This window comes from Lepisma saccharinum, chromosome 2 (genome assembly GCF_977018435.1).
Source record: "Lepisma saccharinum chromosome 2, izLepSacc3.1, whole genome shotgun sequence".
NCBI classification, from domain to species: Eukaryota; Metazoa; Arthropoda; class Insecta; order Zygentoma; family Lepismatidae; genus Lepisma; species Lepisma saccharinum.
This window is the reverse complement of record NC_139230.1, coordinates 209508536-209533186: the sequence shown is the minus strand read 5'-3', so window position 1 is coordinate 209533186 and position 24651 is coordinate 209508536. Positions and strand designations below refer to the sequence as shown.

At 35.9% G+C, this 24651-nt stretch overlaps 1 protein-coding gene across 2 annotated transcripts in view; it reads right to left on the bottom strand.

Moving 5' to 3' along the window:
* Nucleotides 1–24651, bottom strand: part of LOC145981134 (uncharacterized) — an 89547-nt gene that overhangs the window by 19927 nt on the left and 44969 nt on the right. For both annotated transcript variants that reach the window (XM_083114247.1, XM_083114257.1), the window contains 12 exons: nt 12508–12608; nt 11931–12066; nt 11090–11190; nt 9643–9778; nt 8805–8905; nt 7357–7492; nt 6511–6611; nt 5062–5197; nt 4224–4324; nt 2775–2910; nt 1933–2033; nt 484–619 (listed from right to left, as the gene is read on the bottom strand). In XM_083114247.1, the coding sequence (XP_082970373.1) occupies nt 484–619; nt 1933–2033; nt 2775–2910; nt 4224–4324; nt 5062–5197; nt 6511–6611; nt 7357–7492; nt 8805–8905; nt 9643–9778; nt 11090–11190; nt 11931–12066; nt 12508–12608 (1422 nt within the window). The remainder of the gene's footprint in view (nt 1–483; nt 620–1932; nt 2034–2774; nt 2911–4223; nt 4325–5061; nt 5198–6510; nt 6612–7356; nt 7493–8804; nt 8906–9642; nt 9779–11089; nt 11191–11930; nt 12067–12507; nt 12609–24651) is intronic.

Genomic DNA, 24651 nt, shown 5'->3' with positions numbered 1-24651 from the left:
AGTACCAAAACTCTTGGATCCCACTGATACAAATGAAGCTGTTCAAAATAGTAATTAATATTGATAATGAAGTACATTTAAATGCATTTGTACAGTAATGGACATTTCTGGGTTGTAATGATTCTATTGAAAGTGGGGTTGTTACAAACCGTAAGTGTTCATGACTGTACATCAATTTATTACTTTTGCAGTTTGGGGAGCACCTAAAGCCTCTCCTGTTCTCCACCATTACAAGTACACTATGCATGTGTAGGGCACAAATTATATCAGAATATTTAACAACAAAATTCATTTTTCACACCACGATGGTGAAAAATAAACAAAAGCTTCAAATTTTGCATAATTTCTACAATACTGGGCTCTACAAAAATGCACAGACTCTAGGAAAAATATTGGCTGATACTTAAACATCAGAATCTGCAACAATTCAGCCCTAGTAATTACACAACTTGTGAATGCATGGTTTCTTATGGAAAGACTTACTCCTCCCTCATCCAGAGTGCCATCACTACCATTCTCTGCTTCTCTTTCTCCTTCATATTCTTCACCAGATTTTCCTTTCTGCTTGTGTGAATCTGCATGGGCACTTTCATCATTGTCACTCAACGTCTCTATCATACTGAAATTTAGAAATTAAATAAATTATAGCACTTCATTACTTGTTATTATGTAATCAGTTATCCACATTAAATCAACAATTCAGTCAGTTGATTAGCTGTGCTCAGAAACCTCAATTCATGTAAAATAATAATACAAAAACAATACTAAATATTCTTGAACAGTATCAGAAATATTACTTTTTTAATAAGCATTTGTCTCATATCGAATAATAAAATTCAATTTGATTTTCAAAATCTTGAAAAGTTCTATGTTTCATGGGAAAAGGTGGATGGAAAGAAAATTCAATTGATGGAAGTTTTCAAGGGGTTTCAATCTTAGTGGAAAAGAAGTCCTCATTTTAAAAGTACAGTTTCCTTTTAAGCCACTATATTTGTGATTTCGTGCATTAAGAGAACACATCACTGACGTTCATTACTCATTGCCATTACATCCCCTGATACCTTGATATTTAACATGTATATGCATTGTATAGAACATCACATTCTACAACAATAATCACAAAGGTGAATGAATAGAAAAATACTTTACCCATAAACTTAGGCATCACTAAACACTTTGTAAACAGTACATCCTTTGGTCAGATCTCTCACATAACCAAATAATTCGCATTCTCACTTCGGTGTGAGCCAAAAATGGTTCTCAAAGTTTGTTTTAAGTGCACTTTATGCTCAAGGGGCTAACCTGAACTGGACCTAGAGTTTAATCCTTAGATGCCAGGCTACTTTCCTCAGTATTACCTGCAACATCAAGGATGGCTTCAGTACAAAATTTGAAATTATGTAGTGCTTGCCACAATCCCCTTCCATTCCCAATTAGGCCCCCACCCTCAATCCCCAACAGTTTGCTTCATAAAGTGAACCAAGTGCATCTTTGGTCATCCAGTTGCAAAGTTTTAGTTTAAGCAAGAGAAATGAAGAACACCTGTGAAGAACTTAAATTAATTTTAAAACTGCACATTTACAAGTCTTATGCTGAACCACCTTATAATATTTCATTTGGTTATGCCAGCTATAAAATTATAATCAAGACAACTTTTGAAGTTCATGATAACTAACTCTCAAGCTTTCTTATTCTCAGACCCCGAAGATTTATAGCTACAGCAACACAAGCTTTCCATATGTCCCTATCCTGGGCAAGAATTACTTGAACAATAATGAAGTTCATCATTGGAACAATGATTGAGTCCATGGTGGATAAAAATCAAGATATTTATTAAAAATCATTTATCATGATTTTTTTGATTTAAATAGCTGTTTGTGATTTAAATTTTTTTAAAAAAAAGATGCCTATTGTTGTCTAAATGTATCTTACCTTTCTTCAGACTCTGGGTGTTGAGGTTGAGATGTCACATTCAGTGGATCTGGATAAACGGAAGGGAGCCTTACACCACCTGGAAAGATTCCTCTATTCATCTGAAAGAACAGACGTTACAAAATTAAGGTAAGACACAAAAGGAGTGGTATGCACACTACTCTAATTAAATTCATCTATTTCCAAGTTTTTGAATTTTGACTCCTGAACATTAACATTCAAGACAAAAGGTATTTTACTTTTTTAAAAAAACAGGAAGTACAGATTTTACGTTCATACAGTACTACCCTTAAAAAAAAAAAAAAAACAGGAAAATTTCTTGCATATTTACCAGGGCTAGGCCGATACCACTTTCAACTAGTACCAAAACTCTTGGATCCCACTGATACAAATGAAGCTGTTCAAAATAGTAATTAATATTGATAATGAAGTACATTTAAATGCATTTGTACAGTAATGGACATTTCTGGGTTGTAATGATTCTATTGAAAGTGGGGTTGTTACAAACCGTAAGTGTTCATGACTGTACATCAATTTATTACTTTTGCAGTTTGGGGAGCACCTAAAGCCTCTCCTGTTCTCCACCATTACAAGTACACTATGCATGTGTAGGGCACAAATTATATCAGAATATTTAACAACAAAATTCATTTTTCACACCACGATGGTGAAAAATAAACAAAAGCTTCAAATTTTGAATAATTTCTACAATACTGGGCTCTACAAAAATGCACAGACTCTAGGAAAAATATTGGCTGATACTTAAACATCAGAATCTGCAACAATTCAGCCCTAGTAATTACACAACTTGTGAATGCATGGTTTCTTATGGAAAGACTTACTCCTCCCTCATCCAGAGTGCCATCACTACCATTCTCTGCTTCTCTTTCTCCTTCATATTCTTCACCAGATTTTCCTTTCTGCTTGTGTGAATCTGCATGGGCACTTTCATCATTGTCACTCAACGTCTCTATCATACTGAAATTTAGAAATTAAATAAATTATAGCACTTCATTACTTGTTATTATGTAATCAGTTATCCACATTAAATCAACAATTCAGTCAGTTGATTAGCTGTGCTCAGAAACCTCAATTCATGTAAAATAATAATACAAAAACAATACTAAATATTCTTGAACAGTATCAGAAATATTACTTTTTTAATAAGCATTTGTCTCATATCGAATAATAAAATTCAATTTGATTTTCAAAATCTTGAAAAGTTCTATGTTTCATGGGAAAAGGTGGATGGAAAGAAAATTCAATTGATGGAAGTTTTCAAGGGGTTTCAATCTTAGTGGAAAAGAAGTCCTCATTTTAAAAGTACAGTTTCCTTTTAAGCCACTATATTTGTGATTTCGTGCATTAAGAGAACACATCACTGACGTTCATTACTCATTGCCATTACATCCCCTGATACCTTGATATTTAACATGTATATGCATTGTATAGAACATCACATTCTACAACAATAATCACAAAGGTGAATGAATAGAAAAATACTTTACCCATAAACTTAGGCATCACTAAACACTTTGTAAACAGTACATCCTTTGATCAGATCTCTCACGTAACCAAATAATTCGCATTCTCACTTCGGTGTGAGCCAAAAATGTTTCTCAAAGTTTGTTTTAAGTGCACTTTATGCTCAAGGGGCTAACCTGAACTGGACCTAGAGTTTAATCCTTAGATGCCAGGCTACTTTCCTCAGTATTACCTGCAACATCAAGGATGGCTTCAGTACAAAATTTGAAATTATGTAGTGCTTGCCACAATCCCCTTCCATTCCCAATTAGGCCCCCACCCTCAATCCCCAACAGTTTGCTTCATAAAGTGAACCAAGTGCATCTTTGGTCATCCAGTTGCAAAGTTTTAGTTTAAGCAAGAGAAATAAAGAACACCTGTGAAGAACTTAAATTAATTTTAAAACTGCACATTTACAAGTCTTATGCTGAACCACCTTATAATATTTCATTTGGTTATGCCAGCTATAAAATTATAATCAAGACAACTTTTGAAGTTCATGATAACTAACTCTCAAGCTTTCTTATTCTCAGACCCCGAAGATTTATAGCTACAGCAACACAAGCTTTCCATATGTCCCTATCCTGGGCAAGAATTACTTGAACAATAATGAAGTTCATCATTGGAACAATGATTGAGTCCATGGTGGATAAAAATCAAGATATTTATTAAAAATCATTTATCATGATTTTTTTGATTTAAATAGCTGTTTGTGATTTAAATTTTTTTAAAAAAAAGATGCCTATTGTTGTCTAAATGTATCTTACCTTTCTTCAGACTCTGGGTGTTGAGGTTGAGATGTCACATTCAGTGGATCTGGATAAACGGAAAGGAGCCTTACACCACCTGGAAAGATTCCTCTATTCATCTGAAAGAACAGACGTTACAAAATTAAGGTAAGACACAAAAGGAGTGGTATGCACACTACTCTAATTAAATTCATCTACTTCCAAGTTTTTGAATTTTGACTCCTGAACATTAACATTCAAGACAAAAGGTATTTTACTTTTTTAAAAAAACAGGATGTACAGATTTTACGTTCATACAGTACTACCCTTAAAAAAAAAGAGCAGGAAAATTTCTTGCATATTTACCAGGGCTAGGTCGATACCACTTTCAACTAGTACCAAAACTCTTGGATCCCACTGATACAAATGAAGCTGTTCAAAATAGTAATTAATATTGATAATGAAGTACATTTAAATGCATTTGTACAGTAATGGACATTTCTGGGTTGTAATGATTCTATTGAAAGTGGGGTTGTTACAAACCGTAAGTGTTCATGACTGTACATCAATTTACTACTTTTGCAGTTTGGGGAGCACCTAAAGCCTCTCCTGTTCTCCACCGTTACAAGTACACTATGCATGTGTAGGGCACAAATTATATCAGAATATTTAACAACAAAATTCATTTTTCACACCACAATGGTGAAAAATAAACAAAAGCTTCAAATTTTGAATAATTTCTACAATACTGGGCTCTACAAAAATGCACAGACTCTAGGAAAAATATTGGCTGATACTTAAACATCAGAATCTGCAACAATTCAGCCCTAGTAATTACACAACTTGTGAATGCATGGTTTCTTATGGAAAGACTTACTCCTCCCTCATCCAGAGTGCCATCACTACCATTCTCTGCTTCTCTGTCTCCTTCATATTCTTCACCAGACTTTCCTTTCTGCTTGTGTGAATCTGCATGGGCACTTTCATCATTGTCACTCAACGTCTCTATCATACTGAAATTTAGAAATTAAATAAATTATAGCACTTCATTACTTGTTACTATGTAATCAGTTATCCACATTAAATCAACAATTCAGTCAGTTGATTAGCTGTGCTCAGAAACCTCAATTCATGTAAAATAATAATACAAAAACATTACTAAATGTTCTTGAACAGTATCAGAAATATTACTTTTTTAATAAGCATTTGTCTCATATCGAATAATAAAATTCAATTTGATTTTCAAAATCTTGAAAAGTTCTATGTTTCATGGGAAAGGGTGGATGGAAAGAAAATTCAATTGATGGAAGTTTTCAAGGGGTTTCAATCTTAGTGGAAAAGAAGTCCTCATTTTAAAAGTACAGTTTCCTTCTAAGCCACTATATTTGTGATTTCGTGCATTAAGAGAACACATCACTGACGTTCATTACTCATTGCCATTACATCCCCTGATACCTTGATATTTAACATGTATATGCATTGTATAGAACATCACATTCTACAACAATAATCACAAAGGTGAATGAATAGAAAAATACTTTACCCATAAACTTAGGCATCACTAAACACTTTGTAAACAGTACATCCTTTGGTCAGATCTCTCACGTAACCAAATAATTCGCATTCTCACTTCGGTGTGAGCCAAAAATGTTTCTCAAAGTTTGTTTTAAGTGCACTTTATGCTCAAGGGCCTAACCTGAACTGGACCTAGAGTTTAATCCTTAGATGCCAGGCTACTTTCCTCAGTATTACCTGCAACATCAAGGATGGCTTCAGTACAAAATTTGAAATTATGTAGTGCTTGCCACAATCCCCTTCCGTTCCCAATTAGGCCCCCACCCTCAATCCCCAACAGTTTGCTTCATAAAGTGAACCAAGTGCATCTTTGGTCATCCAGTTGCAAAGTTTTAGTTTAAGCAAGAGAAATAAAGAACACCTGTGAAGAACTTAAATTAATTTTAAAACTGCACATTTACAAGTCTTATGCTGAACCACCTTATAATATTTCATTTGGTTATGCCAGCTATAAAATTATAATCAAGACAACTTTTGAAGTTCATGATAACTAACTCTCAAGCTTTCTTATTCTCAGACCCCGAAGATTTATAGCTACAGCAACACAAGCTTTCCATATGTCCCTATCCTGGGCAAGAATTACTTGAACAATAATGAAGTTCATCATTGGAACAATGATTGAGTCCATGGTGGATAAAAATCAAGATATTTATTAAAAATCATTTATCATGATTTTTTTGATTTAAATAGCTGTTTGTGATTTAAATTTTTTTAAAAAAAAGATGCCTATTGTTGTCTAAATGTATCTTACCTTTCTTCAGACTCTGGGTGTTGAGGTTGAGATGTCACATTCAGTGGATCTGGATAAACGGAAGGGAGCCTTACACCACCTGGAAAGATTCCTCTATTCATCTGAAAGAACAGACGTTACAAAATTAAGGTAAGACACAAAAGGAGTGGTATGCACACTACTCTAATTAAATTCATCTATTTCCAAGTTTTTGAATTTTGACTCCTGAACATTAACATTCAAGACAAAAGGTATTTTACTTTTTTAAAAAAACAGGAAGTACAGATTTTACATTCATACAGTACTACCCTTAAAAAAAAAAAAAAAAAAAACAGGAAAATTTCTTGCATATTTACCAGGGCTAGGCCGATACCACTTTCAACTAGTACCAAAACTCTTGGATCCCACTGATACAAATGAAGCTGTTCAAAATAGTAATTAATATTGATAATGAAGTACATTTAAATGCATTTGTACAGTAATGGACATTTCTGGGTTGTAATGATTCTATTGAAAGTGGGGTTGTTACAAACCGTAAGTGTTCATGACTGTACATCAATTTATTACTTTTGCAGTTTGGGGAGCACCTAAAGCCTCTCCTGTTCTCCACCATTACAAGTACACTATGCATGTGTAGGGCACAAATTATATCAGAATATTTAACAACAAAATTCATTTTTCACACCACGATGGTGAAAAATAAACAAAAGCTTCAAATTTTGCATAATTTCTACAATACTGGGCTCTACAAAAATGCACAGACTCTAGGAAAAATATTGGCTGATACTTAAACATCAGAATCTGCAACAATTCAGCCCTAGTAATTACACAACTTGTGAATGCATGGTTTCTTATGGAAAGACTTACTCCTCCCTCATCCAGAGTGCCATCACTACCATTCTCTGCTTCTCTTTCTCCTTCATATTCTTCACCAGATTTTCCTTTCTGCTTGTGTGAATCTGCATGGGCACTTTCATCATTGTCACTCAACGTCTCTATCATACTGAAATTTAGAAATTAAATAAATTATAGCACTTCATTACTTGTTATTATGTAATCAGTTATCCACATTAAATCAACAATTCAGTCAGTTGATTAGCTGTGCTCAGAAACCTCAATTCATGTAAAATAATAATACAAAAACATTACTAAATATTCTTGAACAGTATCAGAAATATTACTTTTTTAATAAGCATTTGTCTCATATCGAATAATAAAATTCAATTTGATTTTCAAAATCTTGAAAAGTTCTATGTTTCATGGGAAAAGGTGGATGGAAAGAAAATTCAATTGATGGAAGTTTTCAAGGGGTTTCAATCTTAGTGGAAAAGAAGTCCTCATTTTAAAAGTACAGTTTCCTTTTAAGCCACTATATTTGTGATTTCGTGCATTAAGAGAACACATCACTGACGTTCATTACTCATTGCCATTACATCCCCTGATACCTTGATATTTAACATGTATATGCATTGTATAGAACATCACATTCTACAACAATAATCACAAAGGTGAATGAATAGAAAAATACTTTACCCATAAACTTAGGCATCACTAAACACTTTGTAAACAGTACATCCTTTGGTCAGATCTCTCACGTAACCAAATAATTCGCATTCTCACTTCGGTGTGAGCCAAAAATGTTTCTCAAAGTTTGTTTTAAGTGCACTTTATGCTCAAGGGCCTAACCTGAACTGGACCTAGAGTTTAATCCTTAGATGCCAGGCTACTTTCCTCAGTATTACCTGCAACATCAAGGATGGCTTCAGTACAAAATTTGAAATTATGTAGTGCTTGCCACAATCCCCTTCCGTTCCCAATTAGGCCCCCACCCTCAATCCCCAACAGTTTGCTTCATAAAGTGAACCAAGTGCATCTTTGGTCATCCAGTTGCAAAGTTTTGGTTTAAGCAAGAGAAATAAAGAACACCTGTGAAGAACTTAAATTAATTTTAAAACTGCACATTTACAAGTCTTGTGCTGAACCACCTTATAATATTTCATTTGGTTATGCCAGCTATAAAATTATAATCAAGACAACTTTTGAAGTTCATGATAACTAACTCTCAAGCTTTCTTATTCTCAGACCCCGAAGATTTATAGCTACAGCAACACAAGCTTTCCACATGTCCCTATCCTGGGCAAGAATTACTTGAACAATAATGAAGTTCATCATTGGAACAATGATTGAGTCCATGGTGGATAAAAATCAAGATATTTATTAAAAATCATTTATCATGATTTTTTTGATTTAAATAGCTGTTTGTGATTTATTTTTTTTAAAAAAAAGATGCCTATTGTTGTCTAAATGTATCTTACCTTTCTTCAGACTCTGGGTGTTGAGGTTGAGATGTCACATTCAGTGGATCTGGATAAACGGAAAGGAGCCTTACACCACCTGGAAAGATTCCTCTATTCATCTGAAAGAACAGACGTTACAAAATTAAGGTAAGACACAAAAGGAGTGGTATGCACACTACTCTAATTAAATTCATCTACTTCCAAGTTTTTGAATTTTGACTCCTGAACATTAACATTCAAGACAAAAGGTATTTTACTTTTTAAAAAAAACAGGATGTACAGATTTTACGTTCATACAGTACTACCCTTAAAAAAAAAGAGCAGGAAAATTTCTTGCATATTTACCAGGGCTAGGTCGATACCACTTTCAACTAGTACCAAAACTCTTGGATCCCACTGATACAAATGAAGCTGTTCAAAATAGTAATTAATATTGATAATGAAGTACATTTAAATGCATTTGTACAGTAATGGACATTTCTGGGTTGTAATGATTCTATTGAAAGTGGGGTTGTTACAAACCGTAAGTGTTCATGACTGTACATCAATTTACTACTTTTGCAGTTTGGGGAGCACCTAAAGCCTCTCCTGTTCTCCACCGTTACAAGTACACTATGCATGTGTAGGGCACAAATTATATCAGAATATTTAACAACAAAATTCATTTTTCACACCACAATGGTGAAAAATAAACAAAAGCTTCAAATTTTGAATAATTTCTACAATACTGGGCTCTACAAAAATGCACAGACTCTAGGAAAAATATTGGCTGATACTTAAACATCAGAATCTGCAACAATTCAGCCCTAGTAATTACACAACTTGTGAATGCATGGTTTCTTATGGAAAGACTTACTCCTCCCTCATCCAGAGTGCCATCACTACCATTCTCTGCTTCTCTGTCTCCTTCATATTCTTCACCAGACTTTCCTTTCTGCTTGTGTGAATCTGCATGGGCACTTTCATCATTGTCACTCAACGTCTCTATCATACTGAAATTTAGAAATTAAATAAATTATAGCACTTCATTACTTGTTATTATGTAATCAGTTATCCACATTAAATCAACAATTCAGTCAGTTGATTAGCTGTGCTCAGAAACCTCAATTCATGTAAAATAATAATACAAAAACAATACTAAATATTCTTGAACAGTATCAGAAATATTACTTTTTTAATAAGCATTTGTCTCATATCGAATAATAAAATTCAATTTGATTTTCAAAATCTTGAAAAGTTCTATGTTTCATGGGAAAAGGTGGATGGAAAGAAAATTCAATTGATGGAAGTTTTCAAGGGGTTTCAATCTTAGTGGAAAAGAAGTCCTCATTTTAAAAGTACAGTTTCCTTCTAAGCCACTATATTTGTGATTTCGTGCATTAAGAGAACACATCACTGACGTTCATTACTCATTGCCATTACATCCCCTGATACCTTGATATTTAACATGTATATGCATTGTATAGAACATCACATTCTACAACAATAATCACAAAGGTGAATGAATAGAAAAATACTTTACCCATAAACTTAGGCATCACTAAACACTTTGTAAACAGTACATCCTTTGGTCAGATCTCTCACGTAACCAAATAATTCGCATTCTCACTTCGGTGTGAGCCAAAAATGTTTCTCAAAGTTTGTTTTAAGTGCACTTTATGCTCAAGGGCCTAACCTGAACTGGACCTAGAGTTTAATCCTTAGATGCCAGGCTACTTTCCTCAGTATTACCTGCAACATCAAGGATGGCTTCAGTACAAAATTTGAAATTATGTAGTGCTTGCCACAATCCCCTTCCGTTCCCAATTAGGCCCCCACCCTCAATCCCCAACAGTTTGCTTCATAAAGTGAACCAAGTGCATCTTTGGTCATCCAGTTGCAAAGTTTTAGTTTAAGCAAGAGAAATAAAGAACACCTGTGAAGAACTTAAATTAATTTTAAAACTGCACATTTACAAGTCTTATGCTGAACCACCTTATAATATTTCATTTGGTTATGCCAGCTATAAAATTATAATCAAGACAACTTTTGAAGTTCATGATAACTAACTCTCAAGCTTTCTTATTCTCAGACCCCGAAGATTTATAGCTACAGCAACACAAGCTTTCCATATGTCCCTATCCTGGGCAAGAATTACTTGAACAATAATGAAGTTCATCATTGGAACAATGATTGATTCCATGGTGGATAAAAATCAAGATATTTATTAAAAATCATTTATCATGATTTTTTTGATTTAAATAGCTGTTTGTGATTTAAATTTAAAAAAAAAAGATGCCTATTGTTGTCTAAATGTATCTTACCTTTCTTCAGACTCTGGGTGTTGAGGTTGAGATGTCACATTCAGTGGATCTGGATAAACGGAAGGGAGCCTTACACCACCTGGAAAGATTCCTCTATTCATCTGAAAGAACAGACGTTACAAAATTAAGGTAAGACACAAAAGGAGTGTTATGCACACTACTCTAATTAAATTCATCTACTTCCAAGTTTTTGAATTTTGACTCCTGAACATTAACATTCAAGACAAAAGGTATTTTACTTTTTTAAAAAAACAGGAAGTACAGATTTTACGTTCATACAGTACTACCCTTAAAAAAAAAAAAAAAACAGGAAAATTTCTTGCATATTTACCAGGGCTAGGCCGATACCACTTTCAACTAGTACCAAAACTCTTGGATCCCACTGATACAAATGAAGCTGTTCAAAATAGTAATTAATATTGATAATGAAGTACATTTAAATGCATTTGTACAGTAATGGACATTTCTGGGTTGTAATGATTCTATTGAAAGTGGGTTTGTTACAAACCGTAAGTGTTCATGACTGTACATCAATTTATTACTTTTGCAGTTTGGGGAGCACCTAAAGCCTCTCCTGTTCTCCACCGTTACAAGTACACTATGCATGTGTAGGGCACAAATTATATCAGAATATTTAACAACAAAATTCATTTTTCACACCACAATGGTGAAAAATAAACAAAAGCTTCAAATTTTGAATAATTTCTACAAACTGGGCTCTACAAAAATGCACAGACTCTAGGAAAAATATTGGCTGATACTTAAACATCAGAATCTGCAACAATTCAGCCCTAGTAATTACACAACTTGTGAATGCATGGTTTCTTATGGAAAGACTTACTCCTCCCTCATCCAGAGTGCCATCACTACCATTCTCTGCTTCTCTGTCTCCTTCATATTCTTCACCAGATATTCCTGTCTGCTTGTGTGAATCTGAATGGGCACTTTCATCACTGTCACTCAACGTCTCTATCATACTGAAATTTAGAAATTAAATAAATTATAGCACTTCATTACTTGTTATTATGTAATCAGTTATCCACATTAAATCAACAATTCAGTCAGTTGATTAGCTGTGCTCAGAAACCTCAATTCATGTAAAATAATAATACAAAAACAATACTAAATGTTCTTGAACAGTATCAGAAATATTACTAACTAACTCTCAAGCTTTCTTATTCTCAGACCCCGAAGATTTATAGCTACAGCAACACAAGCTTTCCATATGTCCCTATCCTGGGCAAGAATTACTTGAACAATAATGAAGTTCATCATTGGAACAATGATTGATTCCATGGTGGATAAAAATCAAGATATTTATTAAAAATCATTTATCATGATTTTTTTGATTTAAATAGCTGTTTGTGATTTAAATTTAAAAAAAAAAAGATGCCTATTGTTGTCTAAATGTATCTTACCTTTCTTCAGACTCTGGGTGTTGAGGTTGAGATGTCACATTCAGTGGATCTGGATAAACGGAAGGGAGCCTTACACCACCTGGAAAGATTCCTCTGTTCATCTGAAAGAACAGACGTTACAAAATTAAGGTAAGACACAAAAAAGAGTGGTATGCACACTACTCTAATTAAATTCATCTACTTCCAAGTTTTTGAATTTTGACTCCTGAACATTAACATAAATGCCAAAAAGTACACGGTGTTCCAAAATGAATATCGGGGTTTCAATGAAGTATATCTTCTATTACATATACATTACAGAAATGAAACATACCTTAAAAGGAAAGGTAACTCAAACAGTTTTTGTTTCTACTTCGCAGATGATGTTTCGTAACTCCGCCGCAACACGGCGCTAGTAGTAAAGATGGAGATGACTCCTGAGCGTAAAGCCTTTGTCTCTTGGAATTCGCAAGGTGTAACTCAGCAATTGGAGCGCAACGTACTTTTTGGCGGGAATATGGATGTGATCCCCCATCGGATAACAACATCCGAAGATGGTACAACCAATTTAGGAATACGGGATGCCTGTGCAAAGGGAAGAGCTCCGGAAGACCACATCTACCAGATGAGCAAGTGGAACAGGTCAGAGCAAGTTTCGGTGGGAGTCCCAGGAAATCTGTAAAGTGGTCGAGTCGAGAACTGTCAATGCCGTCCACCACTGTTTGGAGGGTGTTACGAAAGAGATTGCACATGAGGCCGTACCGTCTACATCTGTTACAGGCCCTAAAACTTGAAGATAATGTGACCCGTACCAACTTCTGCGAAAATGTACTGGACATGGAAGATGATTTTCTTACAAGTGTGAAGTTTAGTGATGAAGCCTCATTTCATCTTAGTGGACGAGTGAATACGAAAATCCACACCAAACAGTGCAGCACATGAGGGATTCACCAAACGTGAACGTCTTTTGTTCTCTATCCAAAGAACAAGTTTATGGACCTTTCTTCTTTGTGGAAAACACTATCACTGGTACTGCATATTTGGACATGCTCCAGCAATGGTTCTACCTTCAACTTGATCGTTAGCAAAAAAGAAAAATCATCTGGCATCTGCCCCCACACTTTCATCGTGAAGGACGGAATTGGTTGAATGCTGTTTTTCGCCAACGATGGATCTGTCGTCATTGTGAGGATGCCGTGGCTCTTCTGCAATGGCCCCCAAGATCTCCCGACCTCACCCCCTGCGATTTCTTTTTGTGGGGGTATGTAAAGGATAGTGTATAAGTGCCACCGCTACCTGCCGACCTCCCTGAATTGCAACGTGGAATTGATGCAGCTGTGGAGTCTGTTACAACAGACATGCTAGCTTCAGTGTAGGAAGAAATTGCCTACAGATTAGATGTGTGCCGTGTCACAAGGGGATCCCACATTGAACACTTGTAACTTATGACAAAAAACTGTTTGAGTTACCCTTCCTTTTAAGGTATGTTTCATTTCTGTAATGTATATGTAATAGAATATACACTTAATTAAAACCCCGATATTCATTTTGGAACATGGTGTATTTTTTAGTTTAAAAAAAAAACAGGATGTACAGATTTTAAGTTTTATACAGTGAAATCACAGATATATGTTTCAAGATAGTACGTATTTCTCGTTAGTACATTCTTTTCTGGCAGTCCCTGCCAACTGCGCACTCCAGTTCTACATTCAATAAGTTCAGCCCGAACAAGGAAAACTTCAGTTTAACGTTTTTAAGCGTGCTTGCTAGAAAGAATGCTGCTCTTGGAGTTCAAGATTTCCATGATGATAACATGTGCCACCCATTCCCATATAGGTTTTCTTACCAGATGCAACCATGGGTCAGGCTCTCGGCTTGGAACTTTATTGCATTGGAGGGTAGGGATGGGCAATGTACCCTTGAACCAGATTGGCCTGTGCTAAAAATCCTGCTTTTGTTCTTTGCATTGCATTGGCCAAGATGTATCTGCCTAAAGCAGATCAGAAACTGATATATTTCAAGCTGTCAGACAAGTCACTGGCACCACACTTCCCAGCCTGTCATAAACATTACAAACAAGCTGAAGAAAGGTAGGAGTCAACAGTAGCTTGCAGTTGGGGAAAAGTTGTGCTGTGTCTTATTACCATGATATTTAAAGATAATATGGTTATTGAAGCCAGAGTAGTTTATTGAACACTGTGACTTATTTTTAGCATGTGAATGGTTCTGAAGAAAAGCAGCTATCATACTAAACATTGTGTGCATTTTCTTTCTGCAAGCATCATTTGAAAAAAAAACTTTGTTTCCCTTTTGTTACAATGTGATAAGTTGAAGAAAAAAGGTTATAGCTGCTAAACCACTACATCTATTTGGAAAAATTTAAATTCTTAATGTAAGAATGAACAAAGAGCAATATTTTAAGTAACATCCAACAACTAAGGGTCGGGGGGAGGGGGTGTAAGCAGGGGCAAAGGCCAAAAGATCGAAATTTTCTGTAATTACGCAAACTTTCTGAATGCTGTGATATCTGTTTATTTTTTCCCCCATGTTGCGGGTCGAGAATTACATACTTTCATAGAGTGGTCCTTTATCATGCTTCCTTCCAAATTTGGTCTATTCAAGATCCATAGGGCCAATGCTAGAAGCAAAATTCCAGACATTGTATCCAAGCTGGCAACACTGCTATTTTATATAAATGTTATTTTTTCAGGGTGGCTACAAACAAGCAGAAATGAAATTCCCTGACTTTTCCAGGTTTTCCAGGACAAAATTTACATTTTTCCCTGACAATTACAAACTAAACTAAATCGATGGTTTTGCAAATAGAAATAATAAACTCACACAGATCCACGTATGGTTTTGTTAAGTACCAATATTATCTTCTATGAAATTGACTTAATTTCTCTATTCTCTATGATTGGAATTCAAACTGCAAAATAGTGAATTTGGAAAATTATTACAATTCACAAGCTAGGGAAGGATTACGGAATTTTGACATACGCCGTAAGTTTAAAATAAAATACTTTTATATAATACTCGGTATTATATGTTGATATTTCCACTGAGGTTTGGAACCCTCTGCTTGCAAGAACCATGAGTGCGGATTCATTTTTTAATGCATAAAGCTACTTTTCTCTTCTCTCTAAAGGAAACAACTTAACTCTTGCATATAAGTGAAACAATTGAATCGAACAAAATAAAGTGTCATATTTCCTTATATTATCAATGGGATTTCTGCTTCAGTACAGTATATCCAAATGAAGTACCATGAAACAGACAACATGCAATTATACCATTAATGCTGATGAAAAGGGTATGTAGGTATTAGAAACTTAACACAAGGAATTTATAGAATTGCATTGCATAGGTACCTGATTTAGCTAACAACACATTAAAACAGGAACACTAATAATAAAAGCTTCTGAAAGTTCATATACGAGGGGCATCCTGAAAAAAGCTCCAATGGTGCCTATACGCAGCACTAGTGGTCGGAGAGCGACACACACAAATGCAAGCAGGAAGAAGTGGCATGTAGCTGTAATCTGGTACAGTTGCAATGCAGCCGTTTTAGGACAGTTCTAGGTTAAAGATTGCAGCTCTCATACAGTCTCCCACCAACTGCGATGTAGCCTACATTGCATGCTCAGAATTTGGCACAGCACCACTTGCAATCGTGTGAGGTATGCAGACCGGACGTTGTGAGTGATAGTAAGGTCAGATGATGGTGCAGACAATTTACAGAAGGCCAATCGAATGTGCACAACCCCATACAGCTGAGTACACGCGGGTCCTTTGCATCACTTCAGGTGAGAGATCTTGGACCACTCCTGTACAGCCCTGTCCTTGCATGTAGCGACGCTCATCTCTTTGTTCAACTGAAGAAGAGGTTCTGGCAGGACAAGGATTCTTGTTTTATTTATGCCTATTCGGTAGGGACCTTGATATTTTGTTATTTTTTAAAAAAAATGTGTATTTGCTTATTTTTTTATTTTGTACTATACAGTGTTATTTTTCCCAAAATTTGCGTTTTCTTGCAAATATCTGAAATTATACCTTCATGGTGTTTTTAAACTACGGTTTCAAATTGTAAGTCACATGGCTTACGCCTCTTCGTGAGAGTTTGATATCTTGGAAGTTATTTAGGGAAAGTTATTTTCCATAACACCTTTTTTAATTTTAAGGTAAGGATTTTAGATAATGGAATTTTCCCCGTATATACTGAAGGGTGCATAATGACCATAAGTGGCAACGCACCCAAAAAATTAAAATCAATCACTCTCATGTGACAGATACCAATATATTATGGCACCAAAAATTGGCATTATCTTTTTTTGACTTGTTAGTGTTACGTTTCTCAAAATTCGCGTTTTTGATTTCAAACATTTATCTGCCAAAGATACCAAAACGTAATACTCCATTGTGCTTTTAAACTATTATTTTAAATTGTAGGTCTCATGGTCTATGTATTTTCGTGACAGTTTGATATGTTGGAACAGATATCGGAAGGATGTAAAAGTAAAGTGCTCCCCTGCACTTTTCCATGAAGGTGTATAGTAGGGGTGTGGAGTTAGGGCCCCACATTTTCTTGATCACGGCTGAAGATAGGGGTGATGTGATCAGCACCATGCTCCTGGCTACCTTGATCCCTCAAAGTTTCCTCAAGGTACTAGCTTCATATGATGCTCGGTGGGCGCCGGAGCAGTTTGAATAGGTGCAAAACATCCTGGTTCTCCACCGCAGGGGATCGACCCTGGGTCTCTCGCATACTAGTTAGATGCCCTAACGACTGAGCTCCATTATTACTCGCTCGATAAATGCTGATGGTGCGCACTTAGCTTGGTAATTCAAAACATATCTCGTGCGACAAATACGAAGATGTGGTTCCCGTGTGATGGTAGATACACACTCAATCTCCTGTTAGAACCCTGCCACATTGCTCTGTGATGCAAATGGTTTTGATAGAAGTTGAAGAAATTGTGGGAAATACATGATTTCATGTGGCTGTCAGAATTATTCCATGCATGTATAACTCTATAGTTTACTCTTGAGTAAAATGTTGGAAAACTTGCATGTTCTATGTACACAAATATGGCCTAGAAAAGACAAGAAAGGTGGATTTCATGGAATTTTTCGTTGTTTTAGGACATTTCTTTTTAAAAAATAGCTAAAAACGGCAACAATTCACATTTTATGCCAAAATTGCATTATTTCGATATTTCGAACGGGCGAAAAATGTGTCCAGACATCACTGCACATTCATAAACATAACTTCGCAGCAATTACCATTTTTCACGGTTTTGGCGTTTGTGAAAAATCAATATCCCTACTAATTGGAAATTACTTTCTGGCCACGATGGAAAGTGAAAATTTAGAAGGGCTGGCAGAGAAAAGTCAATTCTTGAAGAAAGTGATTTGCTTTTATGATTGAATGATTCGAGTAAATCTGATATTAAAATATTTACGTATTCATTATTAGTATTTTATTTCATAATATTGGACATTAACCTTACTCAGCGAGAGATTAATGACAATCTCTCATGAGTTTAAACAGACAGGACAGAGAGTGGCATTAATTTCATTGCAATACCAGTGTTGCAGTAAATTTGAGGTTGCACTTGCCAATTTTTATAACTTTCACCAATGCAAATTTATGTTTCACTTTTTCGTGATACAGTATGTAACATTGTTATTCGTACACATAGATTTTCCAAAGAAAAAATGTCATATCTACTTGTAAATATAATCATTTTCATATCTACCTGGAAGTTAATGTTAATGAAGGTTTCACCAACAAATGTCAATAAAAATGTACATTCAAAGTGTATAAACAAAGCATATAATTTGTGTGAAAAGAGAAAAACATGCTGTTTCATGAAACATTGTTATTCGTACAGGCAAGAGTTTCAATCTTCCTCGCATACAGCGCCACCGCTATTCGGGCGATTTCCTGCAGTTTGCAACTTCGTAACAAGTTTGAACATGCAGGCACGCTCCCCGTCAAGCGGAATGCTGGTGTAGGTATTGTTGTAGGTCTATCGTCTATTTATCAGCGTGTTCGAAATGGGCAAGGTGAATGAACTTAGTTCAGATCTGAAGGATGTTATTATAAATTTGGCCCTTAGAGGTTATTCGTTAAGAATAATTGGACAAACAGTCAATAAATCACACTCCACAGTTCAATACATAGTAAACAAATTTAGACAGGAAGGTTCAACACAGAATGTGCCGAGAAAACCAAAAGAGAGATGGTTGAATAAACGTGATGAATGCTTTATTTTAAAAAAAAATGTGCGAGAAAACCCCTGACTAAGTGTTTCTCAGTTACGACCGTTAGTGGAAAATGTTGCTGGCAAGATGATGTCAGATCAAACTGTCCGACGTGCCTTGTGGAAGCATGGATATCATGGCAGAATACCACGAAAGAGGCCATATGTAAATAAGGTGAATCGCAGGAATAGACTTTCATTCGCGAAAGAGCACATCCACAAGGACCAGGAATTAGTGTCATATGTATGCTTATATATTTGCTAATTGTATTGTTTTTTTTTTTCTGCCGTCTGTAATTGGAGGTTTACCTCTGTTGAGGGCAGTAAATAAATAAATAAATAAATAAATATGGTCAGACGAGTCCAAGATTAATATATACGGTTCAGATGGGATAAATAGGGTCTGGGGAAAATCAAATAAAGACAATGATCACATTAACACAGTTCCAACAGTTAAACATGGTGGTGGGTCATTAATGATTTGGGTTTGTATGTTGTCCAAAGGTGTTTGTACCATCCAGTTTATTGATGGCATAATGGATGCATATGTTTATTTGGACATATTGAAGAACAATGTAAAGCAGAGTGCCCAAGAAATGGACATCCCGCCTATCTACAGATTCCAACAAGACAATGACAGTAAGCATAAGGCGCGAGTTAACATGAATTGGCTAATATGGAATGTGCCCAATCTACTACAAACACCAGCTCAAAGTCCAGACTTAAATCCCATTGAGCATTTATGGGCAATTTTGAAGAGGCGAGTCCATAAAGCAGGCGTCAAGTCCAAACAAGAGTTGAAAACTGTTGTGCAAGCCGAGTGGAATAAAATAAGCTCTGAAACATGTCGGAAACTGGTTAATTCTATGAATAACAGGTGTCAAGCAGTAATTAAAGCCAAAGGATACACATCGAAGTATTAGAACTGTCAGTCAATTTGCTCTGAATCAGGGGTTTATACAGGATTTTTCCCTTGGGGGAAGGTGTAAGTTTGGGGAAGTTAAGTACATATTTTGAACCGTTTTAAAAATGTTCGCCCTAATTCAATTTGTTCATGGATGTTTCTAGAGATTAACCCCACCCCTTCCCTTCCCTTCATGTAACATTTCAGAAGAAAAAAAGATGTCAAATACAGGAAAAGATGGAAAATAGATTAATGTTAACATTTCAGTTTAACGTTTCGAGTATTGCTTTCCTTCCGATAATGTTCAGTACTTGATTTAATAAATCATTAGACAAAACACAAAATTTTAACATTAGGAACACTTGTGCAATATTTTAATTTATTTGTATCGTTCTTGACGTAGGTGTAAGTCGGAGTTCAACTTGGGGGTGTCCAATTGAAATATCAGTGAGAATGCATTGCATGGGTGTGCGCGCACTTGCCTGTCTGAAGTAATAGTAATAAATTCAGATATAATATGACTTAAATAAATTATGACACTGCCAGCGAAGCGAGCAAGAAAATTTTTAGAACAATTTCTCTGCAAACTGATTATGCATATTATTAGTTAAACATAGCGACAGTATCCCATGATGTTTACTCTTTACAATCATGCTTTGCTCGTTCATTGAAGACTTCAATATGAAATTCCTTGACAAATTTCGTTCATAAGCAATATCGGGTATCTATCAAACGTGCATCCCAACTTCCCACTATATTTAACATCTTCATGGCAATGCTCTAAATATATCGAGTTTCATTACTTTATTTCAGTTTGTGAATCATCGTTTAAACAGAGATTTGAAAACACCAGCAGAATTTGGAACTCACTCGCTACATAGAACTATTAAAATTATACATGCATATTTTCTAACAGTTAGAACAGGAGGGGGTAGGGGGCATGTGGTGAGGTAAAGAGGACGCCCAACGAGCAAAGCAAGATTGTAAAGAGTAAACATCATGGGATACTGTCGCTATGTTTAATTAATAATATGCATATGCATTATACCCTTACAAAACTTTGGAAAATATGCTTGGCGCTTTTGAGAGTTTATCTTTCAAACACTAAAAGAGAGACTCCAGGGAATTAGGAGTCACGTGCCTCTTTGCCTTAAAAGAAAACAAAATAACATGTGCAAATAAATGCATGGCATGTTAACTGCAAAATGAAGGCAAGGAATTTTCACTTCTAAATTGAGGCAATGCTTTATTTTCAATTATTTAAAAATTGAATAGCATTTATTTCACTATTCAACACAAAGAGCACAATGAACCAAACAAATTGTCTCTCTCCACGTTTTCCAGCAGGCAGTGGCAAGCACAGTCGTGCCCTCACTGGTGCGCCTATGGTCAGATATAAATTTGGGACTTAATGTAAAATACATTTCTTTTATGTTTAATTCCTTACACTCAGGCCCTTAGCCAGGAATTCTTTGTAGGGGGGGGAACAAAGTCAATCCTAGAGGGGGCAAATTTTTAATATATTGTGTCACATTGGCAGATATAGCAGGGTACACAGAGGCACTTGACACCTCCCCCAAAAGAGATAAGTAACTGAAAAGGGATGATATCTTGAAACTGCAACGGGGGAAAAAAAATGAGCAACATCAAATGGCATTTTTTTCGATAATGACCTTTCCAGATTTGCCAAAGAATATAAAGTTTAACATAAATAGGCTAATAGGGACTGTATCTACTTGATATTTACAGGTTGATAATGTTAATAGACGATTAATGGGCCTCTCTGCAGAACTGATTAAGGGAGCCCTTTATAAATCATGCTTCAGGGCCTCCCCGATTTCGCAGTGGTTGCGTCCTCGTCTTGTAATCAAGTGGTCCCGGGTTCGATACCCGGTGGAGGCACATAGTGGTTTGGATCGCACTTTAAACTGTAGGTCCAGTCCCGATTAGCCTTAGTGTCCATTAAGTGGACTTAAAACACCAATTCAATCAATCAATCATGCTTCATAATGATTCTTTCTAGTTTCCAGTATGCAAGATTTTTCCGCACAAAGGAATCTAACGAGAATCCAACAACACCATTGTGTTGTGTTATGCAAGAAAAATCGAATTAATTAAATAATAATGGTTACATATTATCTACACTTTGATGAATTGTGTAAAAAATTGTAATACATTTTTTTTGTACTTGCTAAAACATTAAAATATGGGTCCCTTAGTCCACCACGGACTCTATTTCCTTCAAAAGGAAAGAGTCTTGCATCACTACAGACAATGTTTGCCTACTGGTTACGTTAACCATTTTGCAAATATTGTGTGAATTGTATTATATTATAGTCGAAATACATGTTTTGACACCTGACAAACAAACAGGAATCCCTTGATTGATCAATGACTTCTTGGATTACAGTGTCATCATTAATATTTCATATTAAGTTTCATAGTAAGAAATTGTTTTAATAGAGTGCAAATAATTTTACGGAGCGCCATGGCATTATCTTTAACATTTTTTTTCTCATATAGATCGTTTGGTTCGCGGAACCGACTCCCATTGCCCCATAACTATGGCTTTGAACTTGGGCTATAAGAACAGAAGACATTGCGAGCGAAGTGAGTAAGAAAATTTTACGAAATGTATTTTTATTTGTATAAAATTTGAAATCGAGAGGGGGGCAATTGCCCCTTGGAAGTGCCCTTGGCCGTCTCGAGGAAAAATGCAAGGAACTCGTAAAAACTAATTCCATCTTGAGTATCCAATTGTTCTGCTATTCTTAGATTCTCCTAGTCTTGTTTTTTACTTCAATGTTCGCTTCCCCTAGAATGGACTTCCATCCAAGGTCGGGAGGGTGGTGGTGGGGGGGACAATTCCCCCTGCCGCCCTGTGGTTGCGGCACTGTTTATGAGTGTCTCTTCATCAATTTCAAGTCATCATTCATTGTTGCGATTAGCTATAGGTGGCAGAAAATCAACGCTACGTAACAAAAATCAAATATCCACTCCCTCTCTCTACCACATGAATCACTATTACCAAAAAGGGAATCCCCCCCCCCAATCCTGATACGACATTATACTGAATCCCACACACATTCATAAATCACAAAATCAATAAGTGTCTTTGTTATGTTCTTAGAGTAATTGTAAAGATTAGTGAGAATTCCAGGTGTTCTGTATTTTTCACAGAAGGGGCAAAGCAGGCTCTCAGGGGGGCAGTTGCCCCCTGCCTCCCTCTAGCTACGAGTCACTTACACATCCTTTGCTTCGTCTGAAAAGTTGAATAAAATTAAACATGTCATTATGTCAGGGAACTGACTAGATACAAAGAGAAAGACAATTTATACTAAAGCTATATCTTTGCAAACTGACAATAACTTAGATTTAATAGGGTACCAGTAATTTCACAGGGCACCACGATGTTAACGCTTTTCTATTTTTATCTGTTTTGCTTGTTTGGCACCCCATTTGTACTTAGCCCAGACAAGCACCCCAAGTGGACCCTCCCCTTTTTACAAGTCTCTTTCTAATAGTATATCATTTCTTTTACAAAGGTAAGAACTCTTGGAGCCACAAAAATGGTCATAAACTATAGACATTAATGAATCACTTAGGTTCTTCATGAAATAGTTGCCATTTCATATCGAATACTCGGTCAGTAAATTTTATATTGGTACTTTATGAATATCGGTTGGAAGAAATTATACCTACATATAGCGTCACTGATTTTCTACTCACCACTTTCGGTTTCTTTCTGTCTTGTTTTTCATTTTCTCTATCTTCTTCAGACAGTTTTGCAGTCAAGTTTCAGACATTGTTATACACTAAACAGAACGACAACACACAAACGGAGATGCTACACTGAGACTGACCTAAGGCATTTGACTGTTCTTTTCTCTACCACTCCAAAATCATTCATCTAGCCAAGTTACAGAAAATAGTGTTGCTAACCATAGTAACAGAATTCACTACAAGGAGTCAAACCTCTATCTTTCAATTTATTCCCTTACTTTTATCGTACAATCGAAAGGAAAATACAACAAAATGTAAATTTCATTGACTCAGGGGTTGAATAATTGGATTTACGAATCTGTAATGTATTTAAGAAATATATAAGGTATTCAAACGCTGAACTGTCAACACTGCACGCAGAATGTGCTCCCTGGAAGGAGGGTGAGAGGTCAGTTTGACATTTTCCAGATGGCAGCGTCCCTTCCCTAGAGCTGACCGAAGCCTTGTCAAGGGATAGTGCAATGTCATTGTAAACATATGTTAACTTGTGCGAAACCAGTAATACGTCAGGATGATGAAAGAAAACCTTTGTAAGCACTGCTACAATAAATAAGGTGAAGTGAACCAGAAGAGTAATAAAATTCCAGCAGCATATTTGCAGTCTAAAGCTCTTCTTGTTTATGCATTCGATTTTTGTTGGATGTTACAGTCCATGCAATTTCTGTCGCATGTTGAAGTGAGATACTTTGTCAGGTGGCGATATTCGACAAAAATCGTATGTATCAAAGGAACCTATTTGCTTCCATGTTCCTTCAGTTTGCCCAACAAAATGCCCTACTACGACGTCCGACAACTATCGGATGGCACCACCTGCTCTTATCCCCTCAATCTGTTGACAAGTCCCCTTACTACTCCCATACGGACAAGAAAAAATGATAATTCAATGCATTTTCCACGTAATATTTACTCCCCCGATGATACCATATGGTATCATCAGAGTAACGTCGTACTCACCCGATGATACCATATGGTATAATGGTGCTGATTACGAAATGAATGTGCTTTTTGGACATTCATACTCTTATGTTTTGGTGGAAACTCTAACACAGGTCTGGAGCAATTCACATTGATGACCCCCCTCTCCCCTCCACGCAACATAGCCATCCACATTTCCGAACAGAGTTTCACATTTTGGCTCATTATTCAACTTGTATGGCACCCAGAAACATGAAAAATGTTTCAATCTCTTTGGAAGCGTCCATTCTTTGAAGA